General features: G+C 40.7%; 1 protein-coding gene across 1 annotated transcript in view; it reads right to left on the bottom strand.

Annotated features, from left to right (window-relative positions):
* LOC120915854 (5-hydroxytryptamine receptor 3A-like) overlaps positions 1-13,652 on the bottom strand; it is a 63,898-nt gene that overhangs the window by 48,697 nt on the left and 1,549 nt on the right. Inside the window, exon 2 of the mRNA XM_040326662.1 lies at positions 7,691-7,918. Within this exon, the coding sequence (XP_040182596.1) occupies positions 7,691-7,918 (228 nt within the window). The remainder of the gene's footprint in view (positions 1-7,690; positions 7,919-13,652) is intronic.

Raw genomic sequence — 13,652 nt, 5'->3', positions numbered from 1 at the left:
ATCAACATCCAATCATTGTGAGTTTGAGGCCCTGGACTCCCCTCATCACTGAGTGCAAAGGTCAGCAAGCAAACAAGCTTTAAAATAGGTTGCAGTTACCCCTCAATAGCTACAGAGGTAAGTAAAGATCACCCCCCTCATTTTCTGATTATCCAACAATTAAATAATTGAATAACTACTGTACCATTAAAAATCCCTCTCTGCTGCCCTTTCCCTCTTTTCCCGTGCCTCCGGGTTTAGAGATAACACGCTGAATGAAAAATACAGTTTTTTTCTTTTGATTTTATTTATTTATTTATTTATTTATTTTCACACATGTAATCCTAAAACGCACACATAGTATATGATATTACTAACATTTCAAATGTACCCCTTGTAGGAAGCAAGTAGTGTGTTAGCTGTTGCTAAGGTTTTCTGCCAAGATTTATTCTGTGCTGTGAAGACTGTATATTATAAATTCATGCTTATCAGAACTATTTAGAACACACAATGCTAAATAAATAAGAGGAGAGATACACTTTCTTCCTCTTGCTAGCTCAAACAGATCTATATTGATTTTTACTTGTATAGAGGCAATGCAGGGAAAAGATAGTGCTGAGCATTCACATGAGAAAGTTCAGTCCGGGCTTTGAATCATGTGTCCATGTTTCAGATTGTCTGAAACCCAGACAAATTATTTAGACCGGACTGTGGCTCCCAAAATAATCGAGTACCATAAGCGCCTAGTGCATAGGTGTGCACATGGGCCAGGTGTGCCTGGACGCCCCCCAGTTACCAGGGTTACCAACTGTTCGGAGGGCTGGCTGCAGTTGTCTAAGCGAGTCTCTGTGGTGCTCTCTCTCACACTGCCTAGAACCAGCACAGAGAGGGTTTGATTGGCTCCTCCTTCTACCCCTCTGTATCTGTCCATGACATGTTGTGCTTCAGAAAAGGGATGTGTGGGTGAGAAATTTGAAGCCCAGCAGCCGGAAGACACATTGTGGATGAAATGCCTAAACCTCCATCCTTGGGTGAGTGAGCTCACCATCCGCTGTCTGTGACTGAAGTCTCCCCCTCCCTTCTTTTTTTTCTCCTGCTTCCAAGGGGGTACACTGAGGTAAGAGGGACTCAGATGTAAGGGGTGCTCTTTGGACTCTGATTTAAGGGAGTCCTGATTTAAGGGGGGAAGCTGGGAACTCTGATTTAAGTGGGGGCTTTAGTAGGCAGAAACCCCCTTACATCAGTCCATGTGGCTAAAGTGTCTGGGTTTGGCTTAAAGAAAGGGTTGCAATCGTATAGAAGCACCCAGGGCTAACTGATTTCATAGAAGTAGTAAAATTAGTAGACATGTGCATTCATTTTCTACCAAATGCATTTTCATCCGAATTTCGGGGATTTTCGCGTTCGTTTTAACAAACAATAACGAATGTGTAGAGTCCGAAATCTGAAAGATCTGACATAAAAAATGCTTTATTTAAATTTTTCGTTGCTACAACAGTTCGATATAGATAGGAGATTTGACATGACGCTGACAATAGCAATCTGTGTCTATTGAACCTGTGTTCGAATGTGCCTAGCCTTAACTCTATTAGTTCAAGATTATTCTACATAGAGAGGAAAGATTCGACATTATAGAGACATGAAGATTCGACATAGAGAGAAAAGATTTGACATTATAGAGACATGAAGATTTGACATAGAGAGGAAAGATTCGACATAGAGACAAGAAGATTCGACATAGAGAGAAAAGATTCGACATTATAGAGACATGAAGATTCGACATAGAGAGGAAAGATTCAACATTATAGAGACAAGAAGATTCGACATAGAGAGGAAAGATTCGACATTATAGAGACATGAAGATTCGACATAGAGAGGAAAGATTCAACATTATAGAGACATGAAGATTCGACATAGGGAGAAAAGATTCGACATTATAGAGACATGAAGATTCGACGAAGCAGCTAAAAACATACGATCGTCAAGAGCGGACATTTAGGCCTCATGCACACTGGACGTTTTTGGACGTTTTTGCAGCAGCTGTTTTTGGCAGTAGATGTTTTTTTCTACAGTCAATAAACTCTCCATCATGTTATCCTATGTGTCCATTGCACACATAGGCTGTTATTAGCAGTTTTGGGCAGTGGCGTTTTTGAGCAGTGTCCCGCGATCGGGTCACAGGAGCTGAAGAACGGGGGAGGTGTGTGTAAACACACCTTCCCCGTTCTTCTGTGTGGCAGTGTCACTGATCGTCTGTTCCCTGATATAGGGAATGACGATCAGTGACATCACACCTACAGCCACGCCTCCCTACAGTAAGAATCACTCCCTTAGGGCACACTTAACCCCTTAGCGCCCCTAGTGGTTAACCCCTTCACTGCCATTGTCATTTCACAGTAATCAGTGCATTTTTTTAGCACTTTTCGCTGTGAAAAGGACAATGGTCCCAAAAATGTGTCAAAAGTGTCCGATGTGTCCGCCATAATGTCGCAGTCATAAAAGAAATCGCTGATTGCCGCCATTACTAGTAAAAAAAAAATATTAATAAAAATGCCATAAAACTATCCCCTATTTTGTAAACGCTATAACTTTTGCGCAAACCAATCAATAAACGCTTATTGTGATTTTTTTACCAAAAATATGTAGAAGAATACGTATCGGCCTAAACTGGGGAAAAAATCTTTTTTTATATATTTTTGGGGGATATTTATTATAGCAAAAAGGAAAAAATATTGAATTTTTTTCAAAATTGGTGCTCTATTTTTGTTTATAGTACAAAAAAAAAAAAACGCAGAGGTGATCAAATACCACCAAAAGAAAGCTCTATTTGTGGGAAAAAAAAGAACGCCAATTTTGTTTGGGAGCCACGTCGCACGACCGCGCAATTGTCAGTTAAAGCGACGCAGTGCCGAATCGCAAAAAGGGGCAAGGTCCTTTACCTGCATAATGGTCCGGGTCTTAAGTGGTTAACATATTGCACAATCGTAACATTAGTAGTCATCCAAATTATTGCTGTACTATTTTAAGGTTTCTCTAAATGCAAAAGAGGGAACATTTTATAATTTTGAATACCGCAAATCATTATCTAATAATGTCACAATCATGTCATATAGGATGGAACTGATAGCACCTTGCTTCCACTATGAGAGCAATGGCACCCAGTAGAGTGTTTACACCTATAACTTGATGGACCAAACAGCAACCATAGAAACTGCAAACATGATCATTACGAATAGATACACATGGAAGATAAACATATCTAGTATGTAAGCAACTTGCAGCCACTCTTTTGTGATAACGTCATCATTGTTTTTTACATGCTGCCTGATGGATACAATTTCTTTGAGAATCTTGGATAAGAGACCATCATTTTCTGGAACTGGCACGGCCTTCAGCATTGGGATTTCTCTTGGATAGACAATGTCCGGGTTGCCTATTTCTCCTGTAGAGGAAGGACAGTTCATTAGCATTTTTACTTTTAGTGATCAGAAACTATTTTAAATCCAAATCAGAACTTTATTGCTGAATATATCTAGATATATAGATATATGTATCTAGATAGATATATCTAGAAAGATATATCTAGATAGATATCTAGATATGTATATCTATAGATATAGATATATCTATAGATATATCTATATACAGTTGCAATAAAAAGTATGTGAATAGTCTGCTTAAACTAATAACACACAAAGATTTAAATGTTACCATGTTTTTATTGAACACACCATGTAAACATTCACAGTGCAAGTGGAAAAAGAATGTAAACCCCTAGACTAATGACATCTCCAAGAGCTAATTGGAGTGTGGTGTCAGCCAACTGGAGTCCAATCAATGAGATGAGATTGGAGGTGTTGGTTACAGCTGCCCTGCCCTATAAAAAACACACACCAGTTCTGGGTTTGCTTTTCACAAGAAGCATTGCCTGGTGTGAATGATGCCTCGCACAAAAGAGCTCTCAGAAGACCTACGATTAAGAATTGTTGACTTGCATAAAGCTGGAAAGGGTTTTTAAAAGTATCTCCAAAAGCCTTGCTGTTCATCAGTCCACGGTAAGACAAATTGTCTATAAATGAAGAAAGTTCATGAGCACAGCGCAGACTGCTCAATGAGGTGAAGAAGAATCCTAGAGTGTCAGCTAAAGACTTACAAAAGTCTCTGGCATAGGCTAACATCCCTGTTAGTGAATCCCCGATACGTGAAACACTAAACAAGAATGGATTTCTCCAAAAAAAAAACATTGCCGTACGTTTACAGTTTGCACAAGAGCACCTGGATGTTCCACAGATGAAACCAACATTGAGTTGTTTGGAAGAAACACACAACACTATGTGTGGAGAAAAAGAGGCACAGCACACCAACATCAAAACCTCATCCCAACTGTGAAGTATGGTGGTGGGGGAATCATGGTTTGGGGCTGCTTTGCTGCATCAGGGCCTGGACGAATTGCTATCATCGAAGGAAAAATTAATTCCCAAGTTTATCAAGACATTTTGCAGGAGAACTTAAGGCTATCTGTCCACCAATTGAAGCTCAACAGAAGATGGGTGTTGCAACAGGACAACAACCCAAAGCATAGAAGTAAATCAACAATAGAATGGCTTAAACAGAAGAAAATACGCCTTCTGGAGTGGCCCAGTCAGAGTCCTGACCTCAACCCAATTGAGATGCTGTGGCATGACCTCAAGAAAGCGATTCACACCAGACATCCCAAGAATATTGCTGAACTGAAACAGTTCTGTAAAGAGGAATGGTCAAGAATTACTCCTGATCGTTGTGCACGTCTGATCTGCAACTACAGGAAACGTTTGGTTGAAGTTATTGCTGCCAAAGGAGGTTCAACCAGTTATTAAATCCAAGGGTTCACATACTTTTTCCACCTGCACTGTGAATGTTTACATGGTGTGTTCAATAAAAAAAATGGTAACATTTAATTCTTTGTGTGTTATTAGTTTAAGCAGACTGTGATTGTCTATTGTTGTGACTTAGATGAAGATCAGATCACATTTCATGACCAATTTGTGCATATCATTCCAAAGGGGTTCACATAATTTTTATTGCAACTGTATATACCGTATTATACAAGTGTGTCTAAGTTAGACCCTACAACAAAATGTTTATTTCACTTAGTCATTTGAGTACCTCCCCAACAAGCATAAGTGCTGCATGAAATAGGGGTCAACAAAATCATACTTTCTGGAAAAAAAAATTCTAATATACAATCTCATACCCAACGTATGCCCCAATTTTATTTCCTGCTTAATACAGTGTTTTTTTCATCGGAGGGGTGGTGGTCACAGGGATCTAATGAAGAAGTGGACCTTATATTTTGATGTGCTTTAGGTTTAAGCTGCTATATGAAATAAGTCCCAAATGTTTTGTTTGGGTATCAGTTCTATGATTTCTAAAATTCCTCTTTTGAACTGGCAGAAGTTATCAAACTTTTCTCAGATGCACACCTAACCAATTGTCCCCTGGTTCCTGTTCCCTCGCAACTACTACAGTCACCCTCTTATTCTATCTTATACTCTCTAAATCCCATCTTCAATCTCTATCTCCCTGTTGGCACCATTCCCCTCTAAAGCATGCACAGATCACTCCCATTCTTAAAAAGTCCTCACTGGACCCCACCGACCTGAACAATTAAGACCCATCTCATTGCTCCCATTCACCTCTAAACTTTTAGAACGCTTAGTCTACAACCGTCTTAACTCCTACCTCATTGAAAACAACATTTTTGACCCCTTAGGCCGCGTACACACAACAGAGAAACTCGACGGGCGAAACACATCGTTTTCCCCGTCGAGTTCCTTGTTCGGCTGTCAAAAACCTGTCGAGCCAAATTTTCCCATTGCCCAACGAGGAAATAGAGAACATGCTCTCTTTTTAGCCCGACGAGTTTCTCGACGGGTTTCTCGGCAAAAAGTGTACATACGACCGGTTTTCTCGGCAGAATACGTTTCCCATCGAGTTTCTTGCTGAATTCTGCAGAGAAAACCGGTCGTGTGTACGCGGCCTCACAGTCTGGAAAACCCTCCACTGGCTTCCAATTGCCCAGCAAATTACTAAGAACAAGATGCAAAGCCATTCACAACTCTGCCCCAATTTACATCACCAATCTTGTCTCCAAATATCACACACACTGTCCTCTCTGCTCCTCTCAAGACCTCCTGCTCTCTAGCTCCCTTGTCTCCTCATCTCCAGGACTTCTCCAGAGCCTTTGCAATCCTCTGGAACACTCTACCTCAGTCTGTCTGACTATCGTCTACTCTAGCTGCCTTTAGACGATCCCTGAAAACTCATCTCTTCGGAAACCTATCACGCCTCCAACTAACTGAACTTTTATTACTTCCCTCAGCTCACACCCCCCCCCCACCCCAGTTATAACCTTTTGTACCACTCACCCCACCTTATTAGATTGTAAGCTCTGATGAGCAGGATCTTCTTAAGCCTCAGTTGGCACTACATAAATCCTGTATAATAATAATAATAATAATAATAATAATAATAATAATAATAATAAAAAAACAAATGTTTTCCAAAAACTTTAGCTCCTGGATCTATTGATTGCAGTAAATTTAGAAGGTATTTAGGTGGATTTCTGCACTCTGTGGATTTAACCAGCTAGCAAGCCTAGGCTGCATTTTTTTTCATCCACCTAGTATTTTGATTTTAATGTTTGTGAGGCATATGCCCCGTACACACGACCAATTTTCCCATCAGAAAAAGTCTGATGAGAGCTTTTGGCCGGGAATGCCAATCTTGTGTATGCTCCATCAGGCTTTTTCCTACAGGAAAACTGCCGGAAAAAAAGACAGCAGGATCTCTTTTTTCCCCGTCAGGAAAAAATCCTAGCGGGAAAACCGTTTGTTTGTATGGAATTCCGACGGGGGAAAAAAACATGCTCGGAAACAATTCGACGCATTCTCAGAAGCATTGAACTTCTTTTTCTTGCCTCATCGTAGTGTTGTAGGTCACCGCATTCTTAACGCTCTAAAGTTCAGAGAACTTTTTTGTGTGACCGTGTGTATGCAAGGCAGGCTTGAGAGGAATTCCGTCGGGAAAACCATTGTTTTTTTTTTCGACGGGAAAACCGATCGTGTGTACGGGGCATTATACTACAGTTATTATCAGGTCTTCTATATTTGCACACATCAGCATCTGGGTGTGTCTATATATTGATCTACACGATCTATAATGCCTCTGCGTGTCCACATAAAAGATTAAGGGAGCCCATACATTAATCTTTTTTTATTTTTTTGTTCAACTAGTGGGTTGAAGAAAATTATCTGATTCCCCACCCACACATTTGACATGTATTAGGGAATTACTTCCCCTATGCTATTGTATGCTGACGGCAGGGAGCCTTACCCACAACAGAATACAATGATCAGTACTGCCGGCTATAGCCAGTGCACTGATCGATTAGGATTAACCCGACAGGCTGGTTGTACAGAAATCAATTGGTAGATCAAGTTCTGTACAACGAGGGCGCCCATACATAGATAGAAATTAGGCCGCTCCCTGCTAAACCAGCTGAATTTCAATCCATGTATGGCTGGCTTTAGGCACCGCTTGTAGGCTAAAATCTGGTGTAAAGGTTTGGGTGGAACCAGGTATAACCTGGGCCAAGGATCCTAGAAACTCCACAGAGACAATTCTTATGATACTACTACTTAACCTTTAAAAAGCATTTTCTGAAACCTACCAATACCATCTGTCTCCAGCTCCTGAGGTTCATATGAGGGTTTATTCCGGAGTTCTTCAAACATTTTGTTTTGGATACCCGGTACAGAAATTAATTTCTCCAGAACCAATTGTTTAAGCCATTTGGGAACTTCTGCATGGACATTGTGCTGGTGGACCATCCGCACTATAAAGATGCTCTCTATCAAACTGATCATAAGAAGTCCCATGCACATTACATAGTAGATACCTTAAAGGATGAGATAACACAAAAAGTACAATTATCAACCAGTGTACATATATTATACCATATAATGACTGCACATTTTGCTGTCCAATGATAGCTGTGCAATGACAGTTTACTAAAATCTGCCCTTCCTAAAATACCAGAAATGAAAACATTGATTTATTGTAAGCACCAAGTACAGTTTACCCTAACTGAATGGCATTCATATTGCTTAATCACTGTGTATCAGGAACAAATGGCATTTTTTGCTGAAAACCCTGCAGCTTTCTTTCACATCTTTATACATGCACTCTAGAGATATCTACATTGTAGTTTTAAGTTGGGTTTCCTGATGGGGACAAGATTGGACCATCTATGTATAATATTTGTAGAATGCCCACTTGTAGTCTCTATCAGAAGCCCAAGTGATAGGGTGACAATGCAGGGAGACAGCGACAGAGCATTGTCACCTTATAACTGAAAGATATTCTTGTTCTACAAGGTTATTCATGGCAGGATCACTAGGTATCATTTCAATGAAAACGCACAATTTAAACATTTTGAAAATGAAGCTTTTATGAGATTTAAGTAATTGAGTTCATTTACATCAACTTTAATAGTATTGTTATTAATATTATTAATATTATATTACAACTTCTACTGTTAACAACCACTAGAACCTAATGCACATGGAATGCTAGAGGCAGACAATATGCAGAGGGTAAAATTCCAGGTGTTTTCCTGCACCCTTAGATAGGGTGACCAGACATCCCCAGTTTCAGGGGACAGTCCCCTGATTGAGGACACTGTCCCTGGACCAAGTCTGGCCCTGGTTTTGCCCCCAGATTGGATTTAATAGGGGGCAGGGGCAATTTCAAAGACAATCAGTGCAGAATTAAAATAAAAAAAATAGAATTACACACCCCCGCTCCACCGTGCCTACTAGCATAGGGGGGTTGTATTTTTCCCATTATATGTGCCCCTTTCTGATGATCATGTGCTGGTCGGAGCGGAGGGAATAGTTCTTCAGTTTCGGGCGCATGCCCATTCAGCTCCACTCGCATGTTCTTCTTCCTTGGCTCAAATCCTGGCCAGCCACCTGCCTATCTCCTTGCCTTCCCTGGTGGAGTGATCTTCCTCCGCTCCCCATCCAGTAGTAGCCGGGTCCTGAAGAGTAAGACTTGAGAGGCTGTGAGGCGGGCGGCGACGGGCAGAGAGTCGCTGATTGCTGCCATTACTAGTAAAGAAAAAATATGTCCCCGGATTTCATTTTAAAAATCTGGTCACCTTACCCTTAGAGCCACGGGTGCCACTTACGCCAGCCTGCCATATGTGGCCAAACTCTTGTAAATGTGCCTGTGAAATGCACGCATTTGTATATAGACACTGATGCACAAAAGCATCAATGTTTACAAAAGTAAGGCTGTGTAGAGCCATGCATTTGTGTAGCAGGCTGTACACTACCCCTGCTGCATCCTGAGCATGGGAAAATGCCCAGAATTTTCCAATAGACATATTTTAAGCCTCTCACTATCCTTGTGTGATGCCGATTTAAATGCGCATGCGCCGTCCGCAAATTTTCCTGGCGTGCATTGCTCCCAATGATGTCGCTTGGTTTCGGCATGAGCGTAACTTGCGTCCAGCGCGTTTGAGAACGTACGCAAACAACGTAAAAAAAACAAAATTTGACGCAGGAACGACGGCCATACTTAACATTGGCTGCGCCTCATAGAAGCAGGGGTAAGTATACACCGGGAAAACGATTACGTAAACGTCATAACAACACTGCAACAGGCCCGCGTACGTTCGTGAATTGGCGTATCTCGCTGATTTACATATTTCTCAGCGTAAATCAGCGAGAACGCCCCCAGCAGCCATTTTTAAATTGCAGCTAAGATCCGACAGTGTAACACAGTTACACCTGTCGGATCTTAGGCATATCTATGCGTAACTGATTCTATGAATCAGTCGCATAGATACGACTGGCCTAAGTCAGAGATACGACAGTGTATCAGGAGATACACCGTCGTATCTCTATGTGAATCTGGCCCCCACAGCTCAGCCAAAAGTAGAATCAATGCAAGTTTAAAACTCATGGTTCTGAAAAAAGAGTAGTACAGTGAAATGTCCTACCTATTAAGGGAGTTCCAGTTGCAGGTAATGTATCAGACACAATCATGAGAAAGACAGAGTAACCGAGAAGAAGGGTGATCTTAAATGATATTCTTTCACCACTCTCTGGTGGGAGGTAGAATCCAGCAACATCCATTACCATGATAAATAAACTGGGAATAATTAGACTTACAGTATAAAAGAGGGATCTTCTTTTAATAACTACCTGTTATAACACAACAGTGAAAGATATTACAGGTCAAACATACAGTAGAAAAGTAATGCCTTAAACCAATGTAGAACATAAACATACAGGATTTTACAGTTGACTTTAGGTGTGCAGTAGCTTGAAGTAGAACAATGGGCAAAAAAAAAAAAATATGAAATATGATGTACAGTTCTCTGTCAATAGCTTTAACACAGTAGTTTTTTTACCTGGCCAAGTTGTGAAACCAAAGTAGAAGTTAGAAGGTTGAGACATACCATTTAAAGGGGTAGTAAAGGTACAATTTTTGTTTCCTAAATAGCTTCCTTTACCTTAGTGCAGTCCTCCTTCACTTACCTCATCCTTCCATTTTGCTTTTAAATGTCCTTATTTCTTCTGAGAAATCCTCACTTCCTGTTCTTCTGTCTGTAACTACACACCGTAATGCAAGGCTTTCTCCCTGGTGTGGAGTGTCGTGCTCACCCCCTCCCTTGGATTACAGGAGAGTCAGGACTCTCTCTCTACGTTGCAGATAGAGAAAGGAGCTGTGTGTTAGTGGGCATCCTGATTCTCTGTAGTCCAAGGGAGGGGGCGAGCACGACACCCCACACTAGGGAGAAAGCCTTGCATTACTGTGTGGAGTTACAGACAGAAGAACAGGAAGTGAGGATTTCTCAGAAGAAATAAGGACATTTAAAAGGATGAGGTAAGTGAAGGAGGACTGCACTAAGGTAAAGGAAGCTATTTAGGGGAAAAAATTGTACCTTTACAACCCCTTTAACAAGGACTGGTGATTTAAATCATTGGTTTCTTTAACTGCTTAGTGACTGTTATCCAAATTAAAACTTTCAGGAAAGATTAAAGAGTAACCATTCCCCTCTGGGTGATCAATGTACTTTGCAAGGATGTTAACAAACATTATTGCAGATTCCTACCTTCTGTTACTTTGAAGAATTAGCTGTTTATTTGTCTGTGCCTGTGTGCAAAGTAAATCTTTATGGGAGTGGTTTTTTAAATTATCAATCAGCTGCTGCACCTGCAGGACTCTAATGAGGAAAATTTCAGGGTCTGCATCCCTTAATGCCTCGTACAGATGACCGATTTTCCTGTCGGGAAAACTGCCATGAGAGCTTTTGGCTGGGAAAACCGGCCGTGTGTATGCTCCAGCGCATACACAGGATTCCCGGCAAGAAAAATTACAGCATGTTTTTTTTCCCGCCAGGATTCTCAGTGGTTTTTAATGCCGGCAGTTTACCTATGGGGAAAACCTGTGGTGGAGCATACACACGGCCGGGTTTCCCGACCAAAGCTCTCATGGCAGTTTTTCTGCCTGGAAACCCGGCTGTATGTAGGGGAAAAAGCTACCGAGCAGGTTCTCGGTTTTCCCTGCGGACTTTTTACCGCCGGGAAAACTGATCGTGTATACAAGGCATAAGACGTAATTCCCTTTAGGAGTATCTTACAAAAAATTACATTTTTGTTGCAGGGGATGCCAAAAAATCGGACTTCTGGGAAAATCAGTGAGCCAATCACACAAGCAGGATTTTACATTTTTCGGGGGCGTTCTGTATATAGTTTATGTACTGCACACTTCCAAGCAGCCATATTGCATTGCGTTTTACAGAAAATGACAGAGCTGCAGACTGAAAGGTAATTTTTAATAACATTCAATTACAATATGACTAGATTCACAATTGTATACGCTATATTATTATTATTTTTTTGTTTTCTATTTTTCCATGAAAGTGGATTTACCCTAAACAAATTCATTTGTATAATTTTTAGTCCAGACACTTTCTTTGGATTTTACTATATATGTAAATTTTTGGATGAGTATAAAACATACATTTTAAGATCAATATGCCCATCTTGTCTTATGACATTATTTACACCAAAATGATTTGAAGTATGATTGTTTCTCAGTAAAAGAGTTGCTTTATAAATGAGTGAAATAAAAAAAATGTACTTCACCCCTTCGGCCTCTGCAGACAAATGAAGACTTACAGGACCATGCTGAATATTAGGAGCACCCCTTTTAAAACCTCCATCATGGCATTCTGAGTCTTCAGGCTCTTTGCATCAGTTACTCTATGAAGATTGTGCAAGCCATATTGTAGATGCTTTGCCTGTTTTGCATGACCCTACTGGAATTGTAACAGGGTCCTTTAGACCCCTTACAGAGTATACCAGGCCAAAATCTTTCTATCAGAGCTCCACATGGTTGATAAGGGTACTATGTGTAATTCTAGACTCTGACCTGTCCTTTGAGCCCCAAATCCAATCGCTGTCTAAAGCTTGTAGACTTCACCTCCGTAACATCTCTAAAATTCGCCACTTTTTAACGAATAAAACTACCAAGCTACTCATCCATTCCCTTGTTATCTCTCGCCTTGACTATTGCAACTCCCTCCTCATAGGCCTACCTCTCCATAGGCTTTCCCCTCTTTAGTCTATCATGAATGCTGCTACCAACCGTTCAGTGTCTGCCAAGTCTCTTCGCCAACCCCTACACTGGCTTCAGGTAGGCCAGCAAATTAAAGGGTCACTAAAGGAAAATATTTTTTTGCTGAAATGACTGTTTACAGGGTATAGAGACATACTAGTTAACTGATTCCTTTTAAAAACTATTAAAAATAGATAAAAAACAATCATATAATATACCGGCAGTTTAGTTTAGTTTTTGCTGTTGTTTCCTGGTTCTCTGATGTACAGAGACAAAAAGCCAATTGAGGGCAGTGATGCTTTGTAAAACGAAACTGGATTGGTGCTGACACACAGTAATCACACCTCCTTGATTAGTCACCACAGTGAGAAATCTCCCAGTACTGTGGTGATCAGGAAACAGACAACCAGGAAGTGTCCACAACAGAGAGAAATTACAGCAACATCAAAGCAAAAACTAACAATGAGGACATGAAACCAGGACTGCAGTAAGGTAAAGGAAGCTATTTAGCTAAAAAAAAAATCCTTTAGTGACCCTTTAAATTCAAAATACTAACAATAACATACAAAGCCATTCACAACTCCGCCCTGAGATACATCACCAATCTTATCTCCAAATATCACCAAACCAACCTCTCCACTCCTCTCAACACCTCCTGCTCCTTAGCTCCCTTGTCCCCTCCTCCCATACTCATCTCCAGGAATTCTCTGGAGCCTCTCCCATTCTCTGGAACGCTCTACCTCAATCTGTCTATCTCCTACTCTGGCTGCCTTCTGGTGATCCCTGAAAACTCATCTGTTCAGGGAAGCCTATTACATCTCTATTATCACTTCCATCAGCTCATTCCCCACAGTTACAACCTTTTGTACCACTTCCCCCACTATATTAGATTGTAAGCTCGCCTGAGCAGGGCCCTCTTAACCCTATTGTATTTTATTTTACTTTCAATATTTATTTATTGCGGTGAGAAGAAATTGTACAAGAAAAAGTGTACATTA

The sequence above is a fragment of the Rana temporaria genome, chromosome 10, assembly GCF_905171775.1.
Source record: "Rana temporaria chromosome 10, aRanTem1.1, whole genome shotgun sequence".
Classification (NCBI taxonomy): Eukaryota; Metazoa; Chordata; class Amphibia; order Anura; family Ranidae; genus Rana; species Rana temporaria.
The sequence above is the reverse complement of the archived record's forward strand: the minus strand, read 5'-3'. Positions and strand labels throughout refer to the sequence as shown.